Source organism: Ovis canadensis, chromosome 12, assembly GCF_042477335.2.
Source record: "Ovis canadensis isolate MfBH-ARS-UI-01 breed Bighorn chromosome 12, ARS-UI_OviCan_v2, whole genome shotgun sequence".
NCBI lineage: Eukaryota > Metazoa > Chordata > Mammalia > Artiodactyla > Bovidae > Ovis > Ovis canadensis.
In genome coordinates this window covers 16058030-16080712 of record NC_091256.1, presented here as the reverse complement: position 1 = coordinate 16080712, position 22683 = coordinate 16058030, and the positions used below count along the sequence as shown (strand labels likewise).

At 42.2% G+C, this 22683-nt stretch overlaps 1 protein-coding gene across 1 annotated transcript; it reads right to left on the bottom strand.

Moving 5' to 3' along the window:
• Positions 1 to 767: 767 nt before the first annotated feature.
• Positions 768 to 17933, bottom strand: LOC138416282 (apolipoprotein R-like). The gene is given in 4 exon segments (XM_069545102.1): positions 768 to 1195; positions 1728 to 1903; positions 3999 to 4169; positions 17573 to 17933. Coding segments are annotated over 4 exon segments (879 nt in total). The 3' UTR covers positions 768 to 1024.
• Positions 17934 to 22683: the final 4750 nt, after the last annotated feature.

The following is a 22683-nucleotide window of genomic DNA, read 5'->3' as shown; positions in this document are numbered from 1 at the left end:
TTTCTCTAACCATTCAAGATCCTCTGTAGCATCTAAGGGTTAGGGAAAGCCCGCTATACAACTTTGCCTTATTGGAGTACACTTGAGAAAGTTAAACCAATGAGGCCAACATTCCCCATAGAGTTCTATGTACAAAACAGATGGGACAAGGAGCCAAGATATGAGTAGGAGAGAAATATCAGAGGGTGCAAGAGTTGAGAAAAGGGATAAATGCAAAGAATAAAAGCCTCCCAACACCCCAATATATAAGGGTGATTGACACGGGGCATTTTCTAATGTGGGGGGTGGTTGCTTGAGCCATTTTAACACTTCTAATAAGAAAAATGAGATCAATCATTTTGAGGATTTGGGAGCACAAAGGTGGCTGCCAGGCGGGATTCCACTCACCAGGCTTTCAGAGTCTGTTCCTGAGGAAAGGGTCAGAAGACCAAGACAGACAGGAATCCCCTTCCTGTAAGGCAAAAGCCAAGAGGGAGCATGACTGAGGCAGAGGCCAAGTGCATGGGGGCTCACAAAAGGACGTGACTGCTTCAAAGTGCAGACAGTGGACAAGAATTTTGGGGTGTGTTGATGTTTAATCTAAATATTGAGCTCCTGAGGAACCTATAAATATGGAACTGTGGAGTAAAGGCAATCCATGGATATGTACTGCTGTGAACCCAAGTCCCTATGTCCAAGATCCCAACAGCAAAATAAACGTATCAACTTCATGTATGTGTGTGTTCACAGAGCTATTTTACAAAATTAAACACAAAGAGAAAATGATGTTGGATATGCTAATTTTTTAATTAAAAAATGTGTACTCTGTGTCCAGAAAAGAGGAAACATGAGTCAGAAAATCATCAATAACTCCACAATTTCAAAGCACTAAATATTAACAAAATTATCCTTTCTAGATAATTATTACCAAAATTGGTGGTATAAAAGAGATGGTAAAGGTGATTAACTGAGGTGATCCATATTGGAATGAAGGCAGCAAGAAACGTTTTCCTCTCTCTCTTGAGAAACATTACAGTGATTACCACTAAGAGGCATCCTTTGGCTTCTCTAGCTGAAGCTCCAGGAGCTGAAGCTCCTGTCCAGTCTCCAGGGACAGCTTGTACACTTCCAGGGCCAATTTCACCTCCACTGGCGTTGAGAGGCACTGCAAGAGTTTCCTGCCTGTGACTACTTGCTCACAGCCTTCAGGATACTCCTAAAGGAGAAACATATGATGAGTATGCTTGAAAGACTTCTCTCCCGATTGTTAGGGGGCACAGTTCATGTAGAAACAGGCAGGGTTACAGATTCAGGACCAAGACACACCCCAGGACTCCTGGGGGAGCAGGAAAACCAGAAACACCTTGTTTCCCACCATCATCTTCCTGAGAGGAATATAACTCTGCTCTGAGGCAGCCTCCCAGAAAGCTTCTGTGGGAACAGACACTACTTCTGACCATCCAGAAATGGGACAAGAGTATATCAAATCCTCTGGAAAAGTTGCCAGTCAGTACTACCAGGTCTGCCAGTACTACCAGGTCTGAGACCCTCCTCTTCAAAGGGGCTCAGTTTTCCCTGATCACAAGTGAGAGCACAAAAACTTTGCATCTCCTATCTGACCAGAAGGCTCCAAAGCAAAGATGAGAGTTCCTTTGAATGAATGAATCGACAAGTCAGGTATCACCTTTGCTGGCAGGACAGTGCTTTGGGGTTTAATAAAAAAAATTACCTCAAATTGTGTGACTTACCCACTCACACTTGGGCGCCTCCGGGTGCCAGGTTCTGTCCTCTGAGCAAGTGATAATTTCAGAACCAACCATACTGTAGCCAGACTTGCACTGGATAGTAATTCTTTCAGGTTCAACATATCTAACCTTCTCCACAGATAACCTTCCATATTCTATCTCTGGTTTCACACACCATGCTGCAATGGAAACATAATTTTAAGCAATCCACAAGTCTAAGAAAAAAACATGCCAGCCTAGGGTACTAAGAATGAACTGTATTTAAGTGTTGCTAATTGTTTTACTTTTTTTTAATCTTGAGAAGAAAAATAATATTCATTAGCATATTTATTGAACATTGGGATAGCACTTTATTAGACTTTGGGGTAGATCTTTATGTGAACATCTTATTTAAGTCTCACTATTTTATCTAAGAGAAAGTGAGATACAGAGAGGATAAGTGACATGTTGAAGGATATATAACAATTTTAAATACCCTGACAGAATATAAAATGGGCATGTGACCCCAAATCTTCAACTATCAAATCAGCTGTCTCTTGTATCTTGATTCCTGTAAGACGATCTCTTCAGTTCAGTCACTCAGTCATGTCCGATCTTTGTGACCCCATGAATTGCAGCACGCCAGGCCTCCCTGTCCATCACCAACTCCCGGAGTTTACTCAAACTCATGTCCATCGAATCAGTGATGCCATCCAGCCATCTCCTACTCTGTCATCCCCTTCTCCTCCTGCCCCCAATCCCTCCCAGCATCAGGGTCTTTTCCAATGAGTCAAATCTTCGCATGAGGTGGCCAAAGTATTGGAGTCTCAGCTTTAGCATCATTCCTTCCAAAGAACACCCAGGACTGATCTCCTTTAGAATGGACTGCTTGGATCTCCTTGCAGTCCAAGAGAATCCCAAGAGTCTTCTCCAACACCACAGTTCAAAAGGATGCTTGGGGCTGGTGCACGGGGATGACCCAGAGAGATGTTATGGGGAGGAAGGTGGGAGGGGGGTTCATGTTTGGGAACGCATGCACACCTGTGGTGGATTCATGTCAAGGTATGGCAAAACCAATACAGTATTGTAAAGTAAAATAAAGTAAAAATAAAAATTAAAAAAAAAAAGCATCAATTCTTCAGCACTCAGCTTTCTCCACTGTCCAACTCTCACATCCATACATGACCACTGGAAAAACCATAGCCTTGGCTAGATGGACCATTGTTGGCAAAGTAATGTCTCTGCTTTTGAATATGCTATCTAGCTTGGTCATAACTTTCCTTCCAAGGAGTTAGCCTCTTTTAATTTCATGGCTGCAATCACCATCTGCAGTGATTTTGGAGCCCAAAAAAATAAAGTCTGACACTGTCTCCACTGTTTCCCCATCTATTTCCCATGAAGTGATGGGACCAGATGCCATGATCTTAGTTTTCTGAATGTTGAGCTTTAAGCCAACTTTTTCACTCTCCTCTTTTACTTTCATCAAGAGGCATTTTAGTTCCTCTTCACTTTCTGCTATAAGAGTGGTGTCATCTGCGTATCTGAGGTGATTGATATTTCTCCCGGCAATCTTGATTCCAGCTTGTGCTTCTTCCAGCCCAGCATTTCTCATGATGTACTCTGCATATAAGTTGAATAAGCAAGGTGACAATATATAGCCTTGACGTTTTTATCTATTGTAAAACAATAGATTAAAAAATTTTTCCCTCTTGCTTATTATTCTCCTGTGAGCAAAGGAAACGATGGTGGCAAATCATCCCTGAAGCTGTTGATGATGAAATGATATTAAACCTGTGTGCATGCAATAGTCAGACCTCATTTTGACCTCTTGTCCCCATAACAGCTGGAAAATTAGGAGTCCTCACCACATAGCTACATGGTGAGCAGCTGGTGCCCTGCACTGGCACTCATGGATATACTTGTGATTTCACAATGCTTGGCATTAGCCCACTAGGGCTTACATTCTAGACCAACTTTTCATGAAAGTTTTGCTGCAGGCCACAGCTACACTCAGATAGAATGTACCATCTCTAGACTATTTCTGGAATTATACTAGAAACTGGGACATTGGACTGCCTCACAAAGGCTGAATTTTGTTCCTGGGAGAAAGAAGGGGAGATTAATGTTCTCTTCTCTGTGCTTTCTGCTTTGGATACCATCAGACTATAGTGATTATTTTAAATAAATCAAATCAAATGGTTTTATGCTGCCTCTCACAGGGAAGAAGCTGTGCTCTCAATCCTTTGATGATAGCCCCACCCCCGCCCCCTAAAATGAAGAGGGAGCCAGAGTTACTTTTACACTGAGGGGCTCCAGGTGACCAGCCTGAAAAAGCTCAGGAGAGTCTGTTCGTTCCAACCAGAATGTACCCTTCATCACATTCATATACAGCTTGTTGTTCAAATGCAAAGAGTTTAGAGACTATTTTACATTGTCCGTGGGCAATGACAGGAGGGAATTCACAATCTTGAAGTGAGACATAAAAGTGAAAGAAGGTCAGCATATAGAATGCATATAATAACACATCCTAGAACCTGTGCGGTTCAAAGGAGGCTTCCGTCTGTCCTTCTGTCTTCTCTACCCATTCAGTCACTTAGCCAAACACAGAACTCAAGCTGCCTTCATGAAGGCCTGAGGCTGGGGAACCATAGAAAGGTTACAATGGACTGACAAGCACTTAGGATTTGCTTCATTTTTTTGAAAATTCACTAAACTTGACACTATTTAGGAGCCATTTTGGTAGGAAGAAGGAATTCAGTCAAAGTCACACTGTACTGGTGTCACACTCCACTGCTTTTGTGCTAAATTCAGAGATGTGTATCTGGGAGAAACTAATGATGCAAGATAAATCTGCAAGCTCTGACTCATTTCTCCCAACAAAACCAGTCCATCTATCCTCCCAAGAGTATACTCACTGTCCTCTAATAAAACAGCTCAGAAAGAGCTTATAGAAAGAATAAAAACGATGGCTTGCATGCTGGAACAAGAGACGTGACACGGTGCTGAGCACCTGTGTGAAAGGGAACACTGTCAGGACCCAGAAACACTGCATGAGAAGTTTAAATAAAACAGGTCATTGGAAATGCCTTCCCCGGTGGTTCAGACCGTAAAGAATCTGCCTGCAGTGAGGGAGACCTGGGTTTGATCTCTGGGTCGGGAAAATCCCCTGGGGAAGGGAATGGCAACCCACCCCAGTATTCTTGCCTGGAGAATCCACGGATAAAGAAGCCTGGTGGGCTTCCTGGCGGGGTCTCAGAGACTCGGTCACGACTGAGCAACTAACACTTGACACTTTTGGAAATGTCAGTAAAGTATTAAACTGATGGATGATAGTATCTACAGTACTAGCCTAAGATGCCTCCTTGAGGCATGGAAAATGTGATGCCAACAATGAGGTTCAAATGCTGGAGCTGCTGTGGCAAGTGGTAGAGAGAGTGATTAAGTGATTCAGAAGAGTGAGTAAGCTGGAGGAGATGTGCCACACACATGCAGGAAACTCCACCAAGTGATTGTGTTGTCTGGGAAGACCTGGAGGATACATTTACCAAGGACAGAAGGAATATCATGAGAGGAGCACTGTATCAGAGACCAGAGCTGATGATGGGAAGACTGTTAAAGAACAAGTTTCACCCTTAGCAGTCAAAGTCTGAGAGGTGCTCATAGGCTTTAGAAGCTAAATAAATGCAATCATCATAAGGAGTGGCAAGTTGGAGATACAACCAGACTGAGATTAGGAAGATGGTTAATAGAACATGACATTCCTAAGGGTGAAAACAGATGAGCAGCCAACTAGATACTACTCAGTCTGTACCATGGAAAGAAATAAAGGATGGATGATCAGGAGGCTGATGGCATTTGGCCCACTAAAAAGTTATAATATGTTGCTCAGTTTCTATGCTGTGGTTAGTTACTCAGTCATGTCTGAAACTCCATGGACTGTAGCCCACCAGGGCTAAGCAAGAATACTGGAGTGGGTTGCCATGCCTTCCTCCAATGGATCTTTCCAACCCTTGGATCGAACCAAGGTCTCTACATTGCAGGCAGATTCTTTACCATCTGAGATACCAGGGAAGCCCACTGAGTTTTTGTACCCGTGCTATTGATATTGTCGGGTCTGGAGATCACTAACTGAAGAAAAAATTTCCAAGAGTAAGGATACAACACCTTGAGATGTACGCACAGGAGTATTTCCCAGTCTTCCAAGAGGACCTGTATCTATTTTCATAGGTAACTGTACACAGATGAGAGGTGCAAAATAATCCAAGAATTACAGAAAATAGAGCTTGAGTTAATATAGATACCTGGAACCATCAAGGTTCCCTTATTAAACCACTTGCTGGGCATTTCCATTATCTTTGTTGTTTTTTTTTTTTAATTTTTATTTTTACTTTATTTTACTTTACAATACTGTATTGGTTTTGCCATATATTGACATGAATCCGCCACGGGTGTACATGAGTTCCCAATCCTGAAACCCCCTCCCACATCTCACCCCATATCATCTCTCTGGATCATCCCCATGCACCAGCCCCAAGCATCCTGTATCCTGCATCGAACATAGACTGGCAATTCGTTTCTTAACTGATAGTATACATGTTTCAATGCCATTCTCCCAAATCATCCCACCCTGTCCCTCTCCCACAGAGTCCAAAATTCCGTTCTATACATCTGTGTCTCTTTTGCTGTCTCACACACACGGTTATCATTACCATCTTTCTAAATTCCATATATATGTGTTAGTATGCTGCATTGGTGTTTTTCTTTCTGGCTTACTTCACTCTGTATAACAGGCACCAGTTTCATCCACCTCATTAGAAATGATTCAAATGTATTCTTATATGTACCACAGCTTTCTTATCCATTCATCTGCTGATGGACATTTAGGTTGTTTCCATGTCCTGACTATTATAAACAGTGCCACGATGAACATTGGGGTACATGTGTCTCTTTCAAGTCTGGTTTCCTCGATGAGTATGCCCAGAAGTGGGATTGCTGGGTCATAAGGCAGTTCTATTTGCAATTTTTTAAGGAATCTCCACACTGTTCTCCATAGTGGCTGTACTAGTTTGCATTCCCACCAACAGTGCAAGAGGGTTCCCTTTTCTCCACACCCTCTCCAGCATTTGTTGCTTGTAGACTTTTGGATCACAGCCATTCTGACTGGTGTGAAATGGTACCTCATTGTGGTCTTGATTTCAATTTCTCTGATAATGAGTGATGTTGAGCATCTGTTCATGTGTTCATTAGCCATCCGTATGTCTTCTTTGGAGAAATGTCTATTTAGTTCTTTGGCCCATTTTTTGATTGGGTCGTTTATTTTTCTGGAATCGAGCTGCATATGCTGCTTGTATATTTTTGAGATTAGTTGTTTATCAGTTGCTTCATTTGCTATTATTTTCTCCCATTCAGAAGGCTGTCTTTTCACCTTGCTTATAGTTTCCTTTGTTGTGCAGAAGCTTTTAATTTTAATTAGATCCCACTTGTTTATTTTTGCTTTTATTTCCAATATTCTAGGAGGTTGACCATAGAGGATCCTGCTGTGATTTATGTCAGAGAGTGTTTTGCCTATGTTCTCCTCTAGGAGTTTTATAGTTTCTGGTCTTATGTTTAGATCTTTAATCCATTTTTGAGTTTATTTTTGTGTACAGTGTTAGAAAGTGATCTAGTTTCATTCTTTTACAAGTGGTTGACCAGATTTCCCAGCATCACTTGTTAAAGAGATTGTCTTTACTCCATTGTATATTCTTGCCTCCTTTGTCAAAGATAAGGTGTCCATAGGTGTGTGGATTTATCTCTGGGCTTTCTATTTTGTTCCATTGATCTATATTTCTGTCTTTGTGCCAGTACCATACTGTCTTGATGACTGTGGCTTTGTAGTAGAGCCTGAAGTCAGGCAAGTTGATTCCTCCAGTTCCATTCTTCTTTCTCAAGATTACTTTGGCTATTCGAGGTTTTTTGTATTTCCATACAAATTGTGAAATTATTTGTTCTAGCTCTGTGAAAAATATCGCTGGTAGCTTGATAGGGATTGCATTGAATCTATAGATTGCTTTGGGTAGTGTACTCATGTTCACTATATTGATTCTTCCAATCCATGAACATGGTATATTTCTCCACCTATTAGTGTCTTGTTTGATTTCTTTCACCAGTGTTTTATAGTTTTCTATATATAGGTCTTTAGTTTCTTTAGGTAGATATATTCCTAAGTATTTTATTCTTTTTGTTGCAATGGTGAATGGAATTGTTTCCTTAATTTCTTTTTCTACTTTCTCATTATTATTGATTTTATATCCTGCAACTTCACTATAGTCATTGATTACTCTAGTAATTTTCTGGTGGAGTCTTTAGGGTTTTCTTTGTAGCGGATCATGTCACCTGCAAACAGTGAGAGTTTTACTTCTTCTTTTCCAATTTGGATTCCTTTTATTTCTTTCTCTGCTCTGATTGCTGTGGCCAAAACTTCCAGAACTATGTTGAATAGTAGTGGTGAAAGTGGTCATCCTTGTCTTGTTCCTGACTTTAGGGGAAATGCTTTCAATTTTTCACCATTGAGGATAATGTTTGCTGTGGGTTTGTCATAGATAGCTTTTATTATGTTGAGGTATGTTCCTTCTATTCCTGCTTTCTGGAGAGTTTTTATCATAAATGGATATTGAATTTTGTCTAAGGCCTCCTCTGCATCTATTGAGTTAATCATATGGCTTTTATTTTTCAACTTGTTAATGTGGTGAATTACATTGATTGATTTGCAGATATTGAAGAATCCTTGCATCCCTGGGATAAAGCCCACTTGGTCATGGTGTATGATATTTTTAATGTGTTATTGGATTCTGATTGCTAGAATTTTGTTAAGGATTTTTGCATCTATGTTCATCAGTGATATTGGCCTGTAGTTTTCTTTTTTTGTGTGGCATCTTTGTCAGGTTTTGGTATTAGGGTGATGGTGGCCTCATAGAATGAGTTTGGAAGTTTACCTTCCCCTGCAATTTTCTGGAAGAGTTTGAGTAGGATAGGTGTTAGCTCTTCTCTAAATTTTTGGTAGAATTCAGCTGTGAAGCCATCTGGACCTGGGCTTTTGTTTGCTGGAAGATTTCTGATTACAGTTTCAATTTCCATGCTTGTGATGGGTCTGTTAGGTTTTCTATTTCTTCTTGGTTCAGTTTTGGAAAGTTGTACTTTTCTAAGAATTTGTCCATTTCTTCCATGTTGTCCATTTTATTGGCATATAATTGCTGATAGTAGTCTCTTATGATCCTCTGTATTTCTGTGTTGTCTGTCGTGATCTCTCCATTTTCATTTCTAATTTTATTGATTTGATTTTTCTCTCTTTGTTTGTTGATGAGTCTGGCTAATGGTTTGTCAATTTTATTTATCCCTTCAGAGAACCAGCTTTTGGCTTTGTTGATTTTTGCTACGGTCTCTTTTGTTTCTTTTGCACTTATTTCTGCCCTAATTTTTAAGATTTCCTTCCTTCTACTAACTCTGGGGTTCTCCATTTCTTCCTTTTCTAGTTGCTTTAGGCATAGAGTTAGGTTATTTATTTGACTTTTTTCTTGTTTCTTGAGGTATGCCTGTATTGCTATGAATTTTCCTCTTAGCACTGCTTTTATAATGTCCCACAGGTTTTGGGTTGTTATGTTTTCATTTTCATTTGTTTCTATGCATATTTTGATTTCTTTTTTTATTTCTTCTGTGATTTATTGGTTATTCAGAAGCATGTTGTTCAGCCTCCATATGTTGGAGCTTTTAATAGTTTTTCTCCTGTAATTGAGATGTAATCTTAATGCATTATGGTCAGAGAAGATGCTTGGAATGATTCTGATTTTTCTGAATTTATCAAGGCTATATTTATGGCCCAGGATGTGGTCTATCCTGGAGAAGGTTCCTTGAGCACTTGAGAAAAAGGTGAAATTCATTGTTTTGAGGTGAAATGTCCTATAGATATCAATTAGGTCTAACTGGTCTATTGTATCATTTAAAGTTTGCCTTTCTTTGTTAATTTTCTGTTTAGTTGATCTGTCCATAGATGTGAGTGGGGTATTAAAGTCTCCCACTATTATTGTGTTATTGTTAATTTCCCCTTTCATACTCGTTAGCATTTGTCTTACATATTGTGGTGCTTCTATGTTGGGTGTGTATATATTTATAATTGTTATATCTTCTTCTTGGATTGATCCTTTAATCATTATGTAGTGGCCTTCTTTGTCTCTTTTCACAGCCTTTGTTTTAAAGTCTATTTTATCGGATATGAGTATTGCTACTCCTACTTTCTTTTGGTCTCTATTTGCAAGGAATATCTTTTTCCAGCCCTTCAGTTTCAGTCTGTATGTGTCCCTTGTTTTCAGGTGGGTCTCTTGTAGACCGCATATATAGGGATCTTGTTTTTGTATCCACTCAGCCAGTCTTTGCCTTTTGGTTGGGGCATTCAACCCATTTACATTTAAGGTAATTATTGATAAGTATGATCCCGCTGCCACTTACTTTATTGTTTGGGGTTCGGGTTTATATGTCCTTTTTGTGTTTCCTGTCTAGAGAATATCCTTTAGCATTTATTGGAGAGCTGGTTTGGTGGTGCTGAATTCTCTCAGCTTTTGCTTGTCTGTAAAACTTTTGATTTCTCCTTCATATTTGAATGAGATCCTTGCTGGGTACAGCAATCTTGGCTGTAGGTTGTTTCCTTTCATCACTTTAAGTATGTCTTGCCATTCCCTCCTGGCCTGAAGAGTTTCTATTGAAAGATCTGCAGTTATCCTTATGGGAATCCCCTTGTGTGTTATTTGTTGTTTTTCCCTTGTTGCTTTTAATATTTGTTCTTTGTATTTGATCTTTGTTAACTTGATTAATATGTTTAATTTGATTAATATGGGGTGTTTCACCTTGGGTTTATCCTGTTTGGAACTCTCTGGGTTTCTTGGGCTTGGGTGATTATTTCCTTCCCCATTTTAGGGAAGTTTTCAACTCTTATCTCCTCAAGGATTTTCTCATGGTCTTTCTTTTTGTCTTCTTCTTCTGGGACTCCTATAATTCAAATGTTGGAGTGTTTCTTATTGTCCTGGAGGTCTCTGAGATTGTCCTCATTTCTTTTAATTCGTTTTCTTTTTTCCTGTCTGATTCATTTATTTCTACCATTCTATCTTCTATTTCACTAATCCTATCTTCTGCCTCCATTATTCTACTATTTGTTGCCTCCAGAGTGTTTCTGATCTCATGTATTGCATTATTCATTATATATTGACTCTTTTATTTCTTCTAGGTCCTTGTTAAACCCTTCTTGCATCTTCTCAATCCTTGTCTCCAGGCTATTTGTGATTCCATTTTGATTTCAAGATTTTGGATCATTTTCACTATCAATATCTGGAATTCTTTCTCAGGTAGATTCCCTATCTCTTCCTCTTTTGTTTGGTTTGGTAGGCATTTTTTCTGTTCCTTTATCTGCTGGGTATTCCTCTGTCTCTTCATCTTGGTTATATTGCTGCATTTGGGGTGGCCTTTCTGTATTCTGGCAGTTTGTGGAGTTCTCTTTATTATGGAGTTTCCTCACTGTGGGTGGGGTTGTCAAGATTTCTTGGTTAGGGAAGCTTGTGTCAAAGTTCTGGTGGGTGGAGCTGGATTTCTTCTCTCTGGAGTGCAATGAAGTGTCCAGTAATGAGTTATGAGACGTCAATGGTTTTGGAGTAAGTTTGAGCTGCCTGTATATTGAAGCTCAGGGGTGTGTTCCTGTATTGCTGGAGAATTTGTGTGGTATGTCTTGCTCTGGAACTTGTTGGCCCTTGCGTGGTGCTTGGTTTCAGTGTAGGTATGGAGGTATTTGATGAGCTCCTATCGATTAATGTTCCCTGGATTCAGGAGTTCTCTGATGTTCTTAGGATTTGGACTTAAGCCTCCTGTTTCTGGCTTTCAGTTTTATTTTTACAATAGCCTCAAGACTTCTCCATCTATACAGCACTGATGATAAAACATCTAGGTTAAAGATGAAAAGTTTCTCCACATTGAGGGACACCCAGAGAGGGTCACTGAGTTACATGGAGAAGAGGAAGGGGGTAGTTAGAGGTGACTGGAATGAGATGAGGTGGGATCAAAAGAGGAGAGAGCAAGCTAGCCAGTAATCACTTCCTTATGTGCACTCCACAGTCTGGACTGCTCAGAGATGTTCACGGAGTTATACAGGGAAGAGGAGAGGGAGGAAGTAGACAGAGATGGCCAGGAGGATAAAAGAGGGAAATGAAAAGGAGAGAGACAGATCCAGCCAGTAACCAGTTCCCTGAGTGTTCTCCACCGTCTGGAACACACAGAGATTCAGTGTTGGGTAGAGAAGAGAAGGAGGAGGGAAGAGACAGAGGCCACCTGGTGGAGAAAAAGGAGAGTCCAAAGGAGGAGAGAGTGGTCAAGCCAGTAATCTCTCTCTCAGGTAAAATTGAGTACTGAAGATTGGGGTTTTAAATGTACAAAATTGACAACAACTACCAAAAAAGCAAAGATTAAAAATCTAGAGTAGAGGTTGGATTTTCAAAAATACAATATTAAAGAAAAGAAGAAGAAGAAGAAAAAAAAACAAAGCCACAAGAATTATTAAAACACAACAACCACACACACACACATATATATATGGCCTTGCTTTAAAAATAGCATCTTTTTTTTAAGTAATAGTAGGTTATAAAAATTAAAATTAAAGGAGAAATGGAGGACTTCAAATTTTTTTAAGTTAAAAAAAGAAGAAAAAGAAAAGAAGAAAAAACAATCACACAACAACATCAACAAAAAAATGATCGTAAAAATAGTAAAGATATATCTGGGACTTTCTCTGGTGTTGTGGGCAGTGTGGGGTCACTTCCAAGGTGGTTCCCTCTGTTTAGCTTCTTCTGTTTGCTGGTCTCTTCTGTGTCTGATTTCCTCCCTGACACAAGGGGGGGCGGTGGTGGACACTTTTATTTTTTTAGGCTCACTTGTTCAGTCGCACTGTGGGAAGGGAGGGATGCTGCAAACAAATAACACTGGCATGTGCTCGCAGTGTCTCAGCCCCACTGGGCCTGCCCCTGCTCACGGCACACACTGCTCAGGCTCTACGTTGCTCTGCCGGGAACCGTCTGAGGCCGGCCCTAGGCTGCACGCACCTCCCTGGTCTAAGCCACTCAGGCTCGGCACTCAGGTAGCCCTCAAAGGCGCAGATTCAGTTGGGCCTGCGTTTTGTGCCCTTCCCAGGTCCAAGTAGCTCGGGTGTTTGGCAAGCGCAGTCACTGCAATTTATCACCTTTCCCATCCCCACTGCTCAGTTTTCTGGGTGTACCGTTGGTGTCCCTTCTCAGGCAGATGATGACTGTCCAGAACCCCAAGAAGTCTTAGTTAGCAAAGAAGCCTGCTTGCAGTTTGGTAGGTAATGTCTCTCTTGGGCTGCAATTGCCCCCTTCCAGCCCTTACGGCTCTAGCTGCCTGTCACTGGAGGGGGATGGTCTGCAGCCAGCTATTTCTGCTCTGTCCTTTGTTCTGTGTGCGGTCCAGGCGGTGTTTTATGTTAGAGCTTTTCACGTGGTAGCTATCCCACAGTCTGGTATGCTAGCCCAAGTTAGTTCGCTCTGGTTACACTCGGAGTGTTCTGGCCTAATTCTTAAAAAGCACTGCAGCCCGTGCCTCCCTGCCCAGTCCCCACTTGCTAGTGGCGGATGCAGGCATCTGTGCTGCTTCTCCGCTGGGGGAGTTACCGTTGGGCTCATAATCTGTGGGGTTTAATTATTTATTTATTTTTCTTCCCTGTTATGTTGCCCTCTGTGCTTCCAAGGCTCGCCACAGACTCAGCAGCAAGAGTGTTTCCTGGTGTTTGGAAACTTCTCTCTTCTTAAGACTCCCTTCCCGGGATGGGACTCCCTTCCTGTGATGGAGCTCCCTCCCTAACTCCTTTGTCTCTTTTTCGTCTTTTATATTTTCTCCTACCTGTTTTTGAAGACAATGGGCTGCTTTTCTGGGTGCCTGATATCCTCTGCCAGCATTCAGAAGTTGTTTTGTGGAATTTACTCAGCGTTGAAATGTTCTTTTGATGAATTTGTGAGGGAGAAAGTGGTCTCCCCGTCCTATTCTTCCGCCATCTTAGGACCACCCCCTCCATTATCTTTGAAAGTGTAAGCTGGATAGACAAAATTGATCATTGGCACAATCCCATATGGGTCCTTGGCCTATGGGCTAGACCATTCTATCCAAGAAGACAAGTAGAAGTCATTGATATGACCTAAACCCTCCCCTTGGAGGCAAAGAAGATAAGTTCTTTTAAATATCATGTACTAATAGTTGGGGGAAAGGGGAAATATGAGCCTCTCTTAAAGAATTAAAGATGCAATAGTGGTCATCATATCCCCATGTACTTCATAAGTCTGTTTACTATGAAAAATTATGATTCTGGAGAATTACAGTAGACTTCTAAAAACACAACAGCATTGCAGCCACACGTGGTATCTTTGCTGGAGCAGATTAACATGTTTTTTGATAAGTGAGGCCACTGATTCAGCACAGGCCTTCTTTTCCATCCCTGTCAGAAAAGAGCATCACAAGCAGTTTGCATACATATGGAAAGGTCAAGATCATCCATCTGCATTTTTAGTCCTTGGCTGTGATAACACTTCTGTCCCTGTCATAACAGACTCTGAAAATATCATGGCCATGCAGGCACTCAAAGAACAGCACTTTGATAGAGAACATCAATGGCATCGTGCTAATTCTACTGAATAAGCAAGACTAGATGGCATGGTGATGTTCCAGAGCAAGGAAGGTGGAGAAGGAAGGAAAGATGTAAACTCTGAAAGGCAGGTTCAAATAGATTTCAGCAAGTTTGAAATGTAGTGAAGTTGCTCAGTCGTGTCCGACTCTTTGCCACCCCATAGACTGCAGCCTGCCAGATTCCTCTATCCTTGGGATTTTCCAGGCAGGAATACTGGAGTGGGTTGGCATTTCCTTCTCCAGGGGATCTTCCTGACCCAGGGATTAAGCCCAGGCCTCCCGCACTGCAGGCAGACACTTTACCATCTGAGCCACCAGTAGGTGAAACCAGAAAGAAAGGAAGGGAAAAGAATAAATATCAAGAAACAAAAGGTAATAATTGAAATGTCTAGCTTATCTATTAGATGTGGCCTATTTTCATTGATTCAGAAAAGGAAAGGAAACCAGCAAGGTCAAAAGAATGGGAACAAACAATGGGGGGAAAAGAGAAAATTAGACTAAAAGGAGCAGTATTTTTTAACAAACCAATTCACTTAAAAAGCATTCAGTAAATACAACCTTTTAATCTAGCGTGTTTTTTGTTTTGTTTTGTTTTGTTTCCTTTTTCCAACTGAATGATGCTGTAGTAAAGGATTTTCACTGCAAGTTCATTTGCTGTGTTCAAATGATACAAACAATTTAGGGGTAAAGAGTAGAACACAGTAAACTTACATTCTAAACTTACATTTTAAAATCAAATTATGAAAAAAGCGTGGAAGGGAATGAAGAACGACACATTGTCTTTTTCTTGATGGAAAATATGTTAATAGTATGTATCCCCTGTGAAGTTCATTGTTCTAATTTCCATTATCCAAGGAGAAATTCTGTCCTTGAGGATATTCAAACCCCTATTATGCTATGGTATTAGCAGTATCCTTGACACTGGGACAAAAGCCAAGCTTTTTCTGTGTTCAGGTCATTGATCCATAAACACACAATAATAGGGTCATTACATTATTACCAGGTGTCCTGGGAGGGTGCCCACATGTTTCAACCAGTGGGTCCTAAGATCAATATACTCACAACTGAGCAGGGTATGGGAACTTCTAGGTAAAAAGGTACCAAAATATAAGAAAAATTTCTAGTATTGGACCTTTCTGCAGTCCACACACACTTTAGATGAATTAAGAGTAGATTTCTAAGAGACATTTTGGACTTCCCTGGTGGCTCAGATGGTAAAGCGTCTGTCTACAATGTGAGAGACCTGGGTTCAATCCCTGGGTTGGGAAGATTCCCTGGAGAAGGAAATGCAACCCACTCCCGTACTTCTTGCCTTGAAAACCCCATGGACAGAGGAGCTTGGTGCAGGCTACTATCCATGGGATTGCAAACAGTCGGGCACGACTGAGTGACTTCACTTTCTTTCTTTCTAAGAGAAGAAATCAAATCTAAATTTGATAATTTCATCTGCTTCTAGATTGCTCTTCTTTCCTACTGCTCCAACAATTAAACTGCGAAAACGTGAGGAGAGGAAGAATGACACTTATCTCAAGATCTGATTTTCTATCCTTTCATTCATTTAGCAGATAGAGACTGAAAGCTACTGGGTGCTGGGCTGTGCACCTCTCCCTGTCTTTAATAAGTCAGCAGTTCACTTTAGTAAGAGTAAGACAGAAGTTACAGAATTTGTGCCAGCTTTATTTAACATTTTCTTTTTTTGAACTGTGGATTCAGATCTGACCATACAATTGCACAGTTATAAGCATTTTTTCTTCTACATGAAATTGATCAGGATCTTGTGGGGCTTCTGGGCAAGGAAGCCCTTTTGTCCCTGGTTTCTTATAAGGAACACACCTCCAACCACCAAGACCTTCCCTGAGTTCCAAAGGGCAGATTCAAACAAGTACTAATCTGGGAAATGGCAACCCACCTCAGTATTCTTGCCAGGAGAATCCCATGGACAGAGGAGCCTGGAGGTCTGTAGTCCATGGATACAAAAGAGTCAGACACAACTTAGCAACTGTATCTCTGATCGTGTTCATGACACCAATTGTCTCTCTGTATTTCACTGGGCATTCTGTTTGCTGAACCCAGGGTAGGCAAGGCTCCAGCTAAGAGGCTGGAAGAAGACTGGAGGGGCCAATAGGAACTGCAGATGCATTTATTCTCTCCTGGCAACAGCCATAGCAAAGCCTAACACAACACAACCTCTCTCCTGATGGCACAGCGGCCATAACAGTATTCTCTCCTGGCTGACACAGCAGCCATAGAAGTAGATTCACTATATTCTCTCTTCTGCTGACAGTAACGCTGTCGCTTTCTAGGTGGAGCTCACATACCCCTACAGCACAGAGTAGCTCCTGACCAAGCAAGTACCTCATGATGCTCATGCTCAGTATTGTAAGTGAGGTCAGCTGTTACATAGGTTACATAGTCATTATTTACAAAACAAAGCGTGAGAGAGCCTGACCACTGCCATCTTGGCTAACTTGCTCTCTCCCCATACTCCAACCCTTCAGGGTCTCTCACCTCACATTCTATGTGCAGTCCATCTTCTGTGATAGTCCCTTGACAAGTAACACTGACCCTTGGATTCACATCTTGCAACAGCATTAGCAACAACAATGAACAGTTACATCCCCAGTACACAACAAAGCCCAATCACCTGGAACTCATGCTGCAGTCCTTGCCCTCATGGGGCTAGAGGAGCCACCCACTGCATGTGGAGTGCCTCCGTCTTCCATAGCCAAGTCCAATCCACCATCTCGCCCTGTGAGATTGCATAAAAGCCTCCGCGGGGGCAACTCCATCCCTGTGGGATTTCTCATTAAGGACCTGCAAAACCCCCTACAGGCACCAGGCCCACCCCTTCAAGGAGGGGATTTTTGTGGCATTCACAGCCCACCCACATGATTATACTTTTCTAAATCTGAGGACACAGCGCTTACAGTACACCTCTGCACAAATCCACCCACATGCACAAACACATCACCCAGGTGGGACCACTGCAAGTTCGGGCCCCCTTTGGGGTTTTCACACTTTCAAAATGGTATCTCGCATTCCATCCCTCTACTTCTCTCAGTTAGGACCTGCAAAAACCCCCACAGGTGCTGGTCCCACCCCTGCCTCCCAAAGTCACAAAAGCCGTGCTGCCGAGGGTTCCCTGTGCATTTGCTGAAACCTCTTACCCGAGTTGACCAACTCCTCCTGAGTATATGGTAGATACATGGTGAACTCAGTCGCTTTGGGGGCCCCTTGAGGATGTCCTCCCTGGGCCATAGGCTGCTCACACTTCAATTTCTGCTGTACCACAGCCCTAGCTGCCAAGTGGAGGCCCACAGTGTTATAACGTTCATCATCACCATCACTTACCATCTCGCAGTCAGAGATGCTGGGTTCTTCAAGACCACAGGGTGACACCAATATGCATTGCTCTAGTTCTTCCAAGAGTCTCTGCACTTTGAGCACTGGTGCAGCGTCGCCTATGGCACAATCCATATTCTCCTCCAGGATAGTCAGGAAAATCCACCCCACAGTGCCAGCAGCCATCTGAGACACCTTGTTCAGCAATCAGGAACTCACCGCCTGTAACACCTTTCCAGTGCTGTCTGGGGACCCATTCACTGCTTCCCAGTTTTCCACCGGAGCGGAAGCCTGGAGAATGACCGACACAAAGTACCACGTTCTATATGGCGGCCACTGGCTTCCTCCTTTCAGGGGAACCTCAGGCTCCCCTACCAACTGTGTATCCTGCCAACTCTTCTGAGGAGCATCAGGCTCCTCTATCCGCTGGGTATCCTGCAGATCATGCCAATTGTATTGCTCTTTATCCTGTTCACAGTGCCAGTTATATTGCTCTTCACACTGCCCACACTGTTCGCTGAAACCAGGGTAGGCAAGACTCCAGCTAAGAGGCTGGAAGAAGATTGGGGGAGTTGGCAGGAACTGCAGACAAGTTTATTCCCTACAAGCAACAGCCAAGCATAACCTAACACAACACAACCTCTCTCCTGCTGGCACAGCGGCCGTAACAGTATTCTCTCCCGGCTAATGCAGCAGCCACAGCAGCAGACTCGCTTTATTTGCCCCTCTTGTGGCTGACTCAATGGACACAGCGGTGATGCAGCAGTAATGCTGCCACTCTCTAGGTGGAGCTCACGTATCCTTATAGCACAAAGTAGCTGTAGCAAGTGCCTCCATAGTGGTTATTTACAAAAGGAGGGGCGAGACAGCCTGACCATGCCATCTTGTCTAATTTTCTCTCTCCCCACAGCAACTAAACAACAAACTGCAGGCCTCAGTCTCCACATATGTTTAAAGAAGGATTTGGAAGTAGAATGGGATCTAATATTTTCAGTTCAGAAATTCTAAGTTTATGCAAAAGGATGAAGAAAATACGTGTTTATTTTCTTAAATAAAGGGTAGAAAGGACAGGAATAGGTCTTAAAACAAATTTTAAGCCCAACTCTCCATGAAAAGATCACCTCAACACCTGCTGAATAAACAAACTATATGAATGAATAAGAATTTGCTGTTTGCCTTAGTCTGACAACAAGTAGTTCTTGAGACCAGATTTGAGTGCAAGAAATCTATCTGATAGGTAATTCTGGAAAGCATCATTAAAGGAACAGAGATGTAAAAATGGAAGGGAAGAAAAGGAACACAGCTGGCATTGGTGAGCAGGCAGGTTCTGGCAGGGATTGAAGTAGGGAGTAGGGGGTGTATGGAGGGATGCAATTTGGTATAGCCACTTTGGAAAACTGCTGAACAAATACATACATACCTCTTGCTGCTGCTAAGTCACTTCAGTCATGTCCAACTCTGTGTGACCCCATAAACAGCAGCCCACCAGGCTCCCCCATCCCTGGGATTCTCCAGGTAACAACACTGGAGTGTGTTGCCATCTCCTTCTCCAGTGCATGAAAGTGAAAATGAAAGTGAAGTCGCTCAGTCGTGTCTGACTCTTATTGACCTCATGAACTGCAGCCTACGAGGCTCCTCTGTCCATGGGATTTTCCAGGCAAGTGTACTGAAGTGGGGTGCTATCGCCTTCTCCAACATACATACCTCTTATGATCCAGAAATTCCATCTTTAGGTATTTGTGCAACAAGAATACATATGTTCAGCAAAAGACACATGAAAAAATGTTCATAGCCAAGAAAATTGAAAATAAATGTCCATTAAAAATAGAATATGTAAATTGTGATATAATCATACAATGAAATACTTAATAGAAATGGAAATGAATGAAGCTTAACTATATACAACACAGATGAATCTCACAAATATAATATTTAGTAGGAAAAGTCATGAAAGAAAGAATACACAATGCATTATTCCATTTCTGTAAAGTTAAATAACATAAAACCAATTTGTGCTCTTAAAAGTGAGAATAGTGGAATCCTTTGCAGGAATAGAGTAGTGAGTTAGTAACTAACAAGCGAGCAACAAAGGACTTCTGCACTTTCAGCATTGTTGTTGTTGTTGTTTTATTGCTTTGGTTTCTAGTTGCAGAAATGTTTTACTTTGAGAATCCAAAATGTTTGTGCCCTATTCTGTTGATAAAGAGTAGGTAGCATTTGGATATGTTGAGATGTGGAGTAAAAGCATTCAAGCAAAGGTAACTTATAAATACCTTTTGAATTTCCTGGCTTGCATTCTCTCTGAGGTACCAAAAAAATATGAACTTACTTGCAGACATTTGTGGACTTTTGTACTAGACATGTGTCATATTCTATGTGACATACTAACCAAGATGACTTGTGAACACATGAGTAGTCATTAGTTAAATCCATTTCATCTAGTCAAGGTCATTTTTAAAATTTTATTTATTTTTAATTGAAGGATAATCACAATATTGTGTTGGTTCCTGCCATACATCAACATGAATCAGCCATAGGTATAAAGGAGGTCTTTTTAACTGTTACAACAAAAGACTTGCATGTCCTCCAAGCAGCATGTAGCCAAAACAATCAGATGTTTGCCCATTGTTTTCCAGGGACGTGGAGTCAGTTGCATCTGGTTGGACCTAAGCTGGCTGACACTGGATAGGACCACTGACCCTCCAAGTGGGGATGCACCAGTGTCCACTTGATGACATTTTGAACTTGCAGAGGCCCATAGCTTAGGTATACCTGTGTAAATGACAATTACTATGCCTTTTCCCAATCACCTTTCCCCATATTCCACATGCTCCTTGTGCCTCATACCTCCCAGCTTCTTCATTCTTTATTTCATAAATACCCAAGCCCTGTGCCTTCAGGGAAGTGGATTTGAGATTTGTTCTCCTTGTAAGCTTTGGTTTGCTGTGCATGGGACAACGGACATGGCACAGTAACAACAACAGAGACAATGTGATATTTGAAAAATGCTTATTTAATTAACCAGAGCTTCAAGTCCAGAAGATTAAATATTTGGATCAGAAAAGTCTAAATAATCAAAAATTACACATTTGCAGTAGCAATCATCATAATCCCAGCTCTCCAAGCCAAGACACTTATAACAACGAGTGATGGTGCTTAAGGAACAGCACGTTTCTTGACCAGAGACTCTGTACATTGATCTAAAGGCAAAAATAACCCTTCTTTCCTCTTTTGTTTTGACTTCCCTGATGGCTCAGATGGTAAAGCATCTGCCTACAATGTGGGAGACCTGAGTTCGAACCCTGGTCGGGAAGATCCTCTGGAGAAGGAAATGGCAACCCACTCCAGTACTCTTGCCTGGAAAATCCCATGGATGGAGGAGCCTGGTAAGCTACAGTCTGTGGGGTCGCAAAGAGTCGGACACGACTGAGCAACTTCACTCACTTCCTCTTTTTAAGGAAATGTCTTAGTGCTGTTCTTAAACTTGACTCTCTCCTTCCAATTGTTTAAGAGGAGCTCCTATCAGGCAGCAAGTGCAAATGGGGGCTGATTGTCTCTAGTTTAAAGCTGCCACCTCAGGATGATTTTCAAAAAAGCTTCCCTCCACCCTGAAGGCTTTGCAGGTGACTGGGATAAGCTCTAGCTCCAGGGCCCAGAGGTCTCCCACTGCCAAAGGCCTGCAGAAGAGGGGCACACTGAGCATGGGGGGCCACGCAGCTGAGGATAGCCAAGCACCTAGAGTGCTGCTGCTGTCAAGGAAAGGCCCAGACCAGGAGACAGCTTTTGAAGGTACCAGAGGTTGGGGGGGAAGGGGGTTTAGTCGCTAAATCGTGTCCAACTCTTGTCACCCCATGGACTGTAGCCCGCCAGGCTCCTCTGTCCACGGGATTCTCCAGGCAAGAATACTGGAGTGGGTTGCCATTTCCTTCTCGAGGGGGATCTTCCTGACCCAGGGCTCGAACCCGGGTCTCCTGCACTGCAGGCAGAGTCTTTACCAACTGGGCTACAAGGGAAGTAAAGGTACAGGGCATCTGCCTAATTCCAACCCCTGACCTACACAGATGTACATATTCTACTTAAACAGCTGGAAGAATTGGCAGACTGGCCAGGGTATCCTTCAGTAAAAAAAATCTGGTCCTTAAAGACTCTGGTCTTACAACTCTAGGGTCATTTTCACGTCCTGCAGGCTTGGGAGACACTGCCTGAAGTGTCTGCCTGTGTGCAGTTACTCACAGACTTCCTAAAAGTGATTTAAAGAAAAGAGGAGGCAAAGGAGTCAGGAGGGTTTAAGAGGCATTACTGACAAATGCAAGCTTGTCCAGTGGATGGATAGATGAGTAGAATATCAAGAAAGATTGCATCCTAGCAAAGGTGACCATTCAGGCCAAGCCCAAACCTGTTCTGAGCAGTAGCCAAGCACAGGTGAATCAGAAAAGATGCAGAGATGCAAAGGAGACCTAGAGCACCCCTGAAAGGATAACTGAGGAAAAATTCTAATGACCAATAAGGAATGGAGCAAGCAGCATTTATTATATAAAATGTAGATCTGAGGGTAAGGATACCTGGGACTATGGGAACCCACCTAATCTAGCAGGGAAAGTTGCCTCTGCCGGCTCACCTCAGTGCTTCAAGGTGGAAAGTGGTGGTACTTTTAGTGAGTTGTTTATATACATCTTGACAAAGTCAGATCTCACCTGTGCTGGCTGGGATAAGTGCTTTGGGGGAGGCACAAGTTTTAAGGTTTGAAAGCACAGGAACATACATGGGTGCAATTTACCCAGTGACATGTGGGCACAGTTGGGTGCCAGGTGGTATTCTCTGAGCAAGTGATACTCTGGGGACCGACCAAGCTAAACCCAGAGTTACAATGGACGGTGACACTCTCGGATGCAACATACTTTTCCTTATCCATGAACAGCATTCCATTTTCTACCTC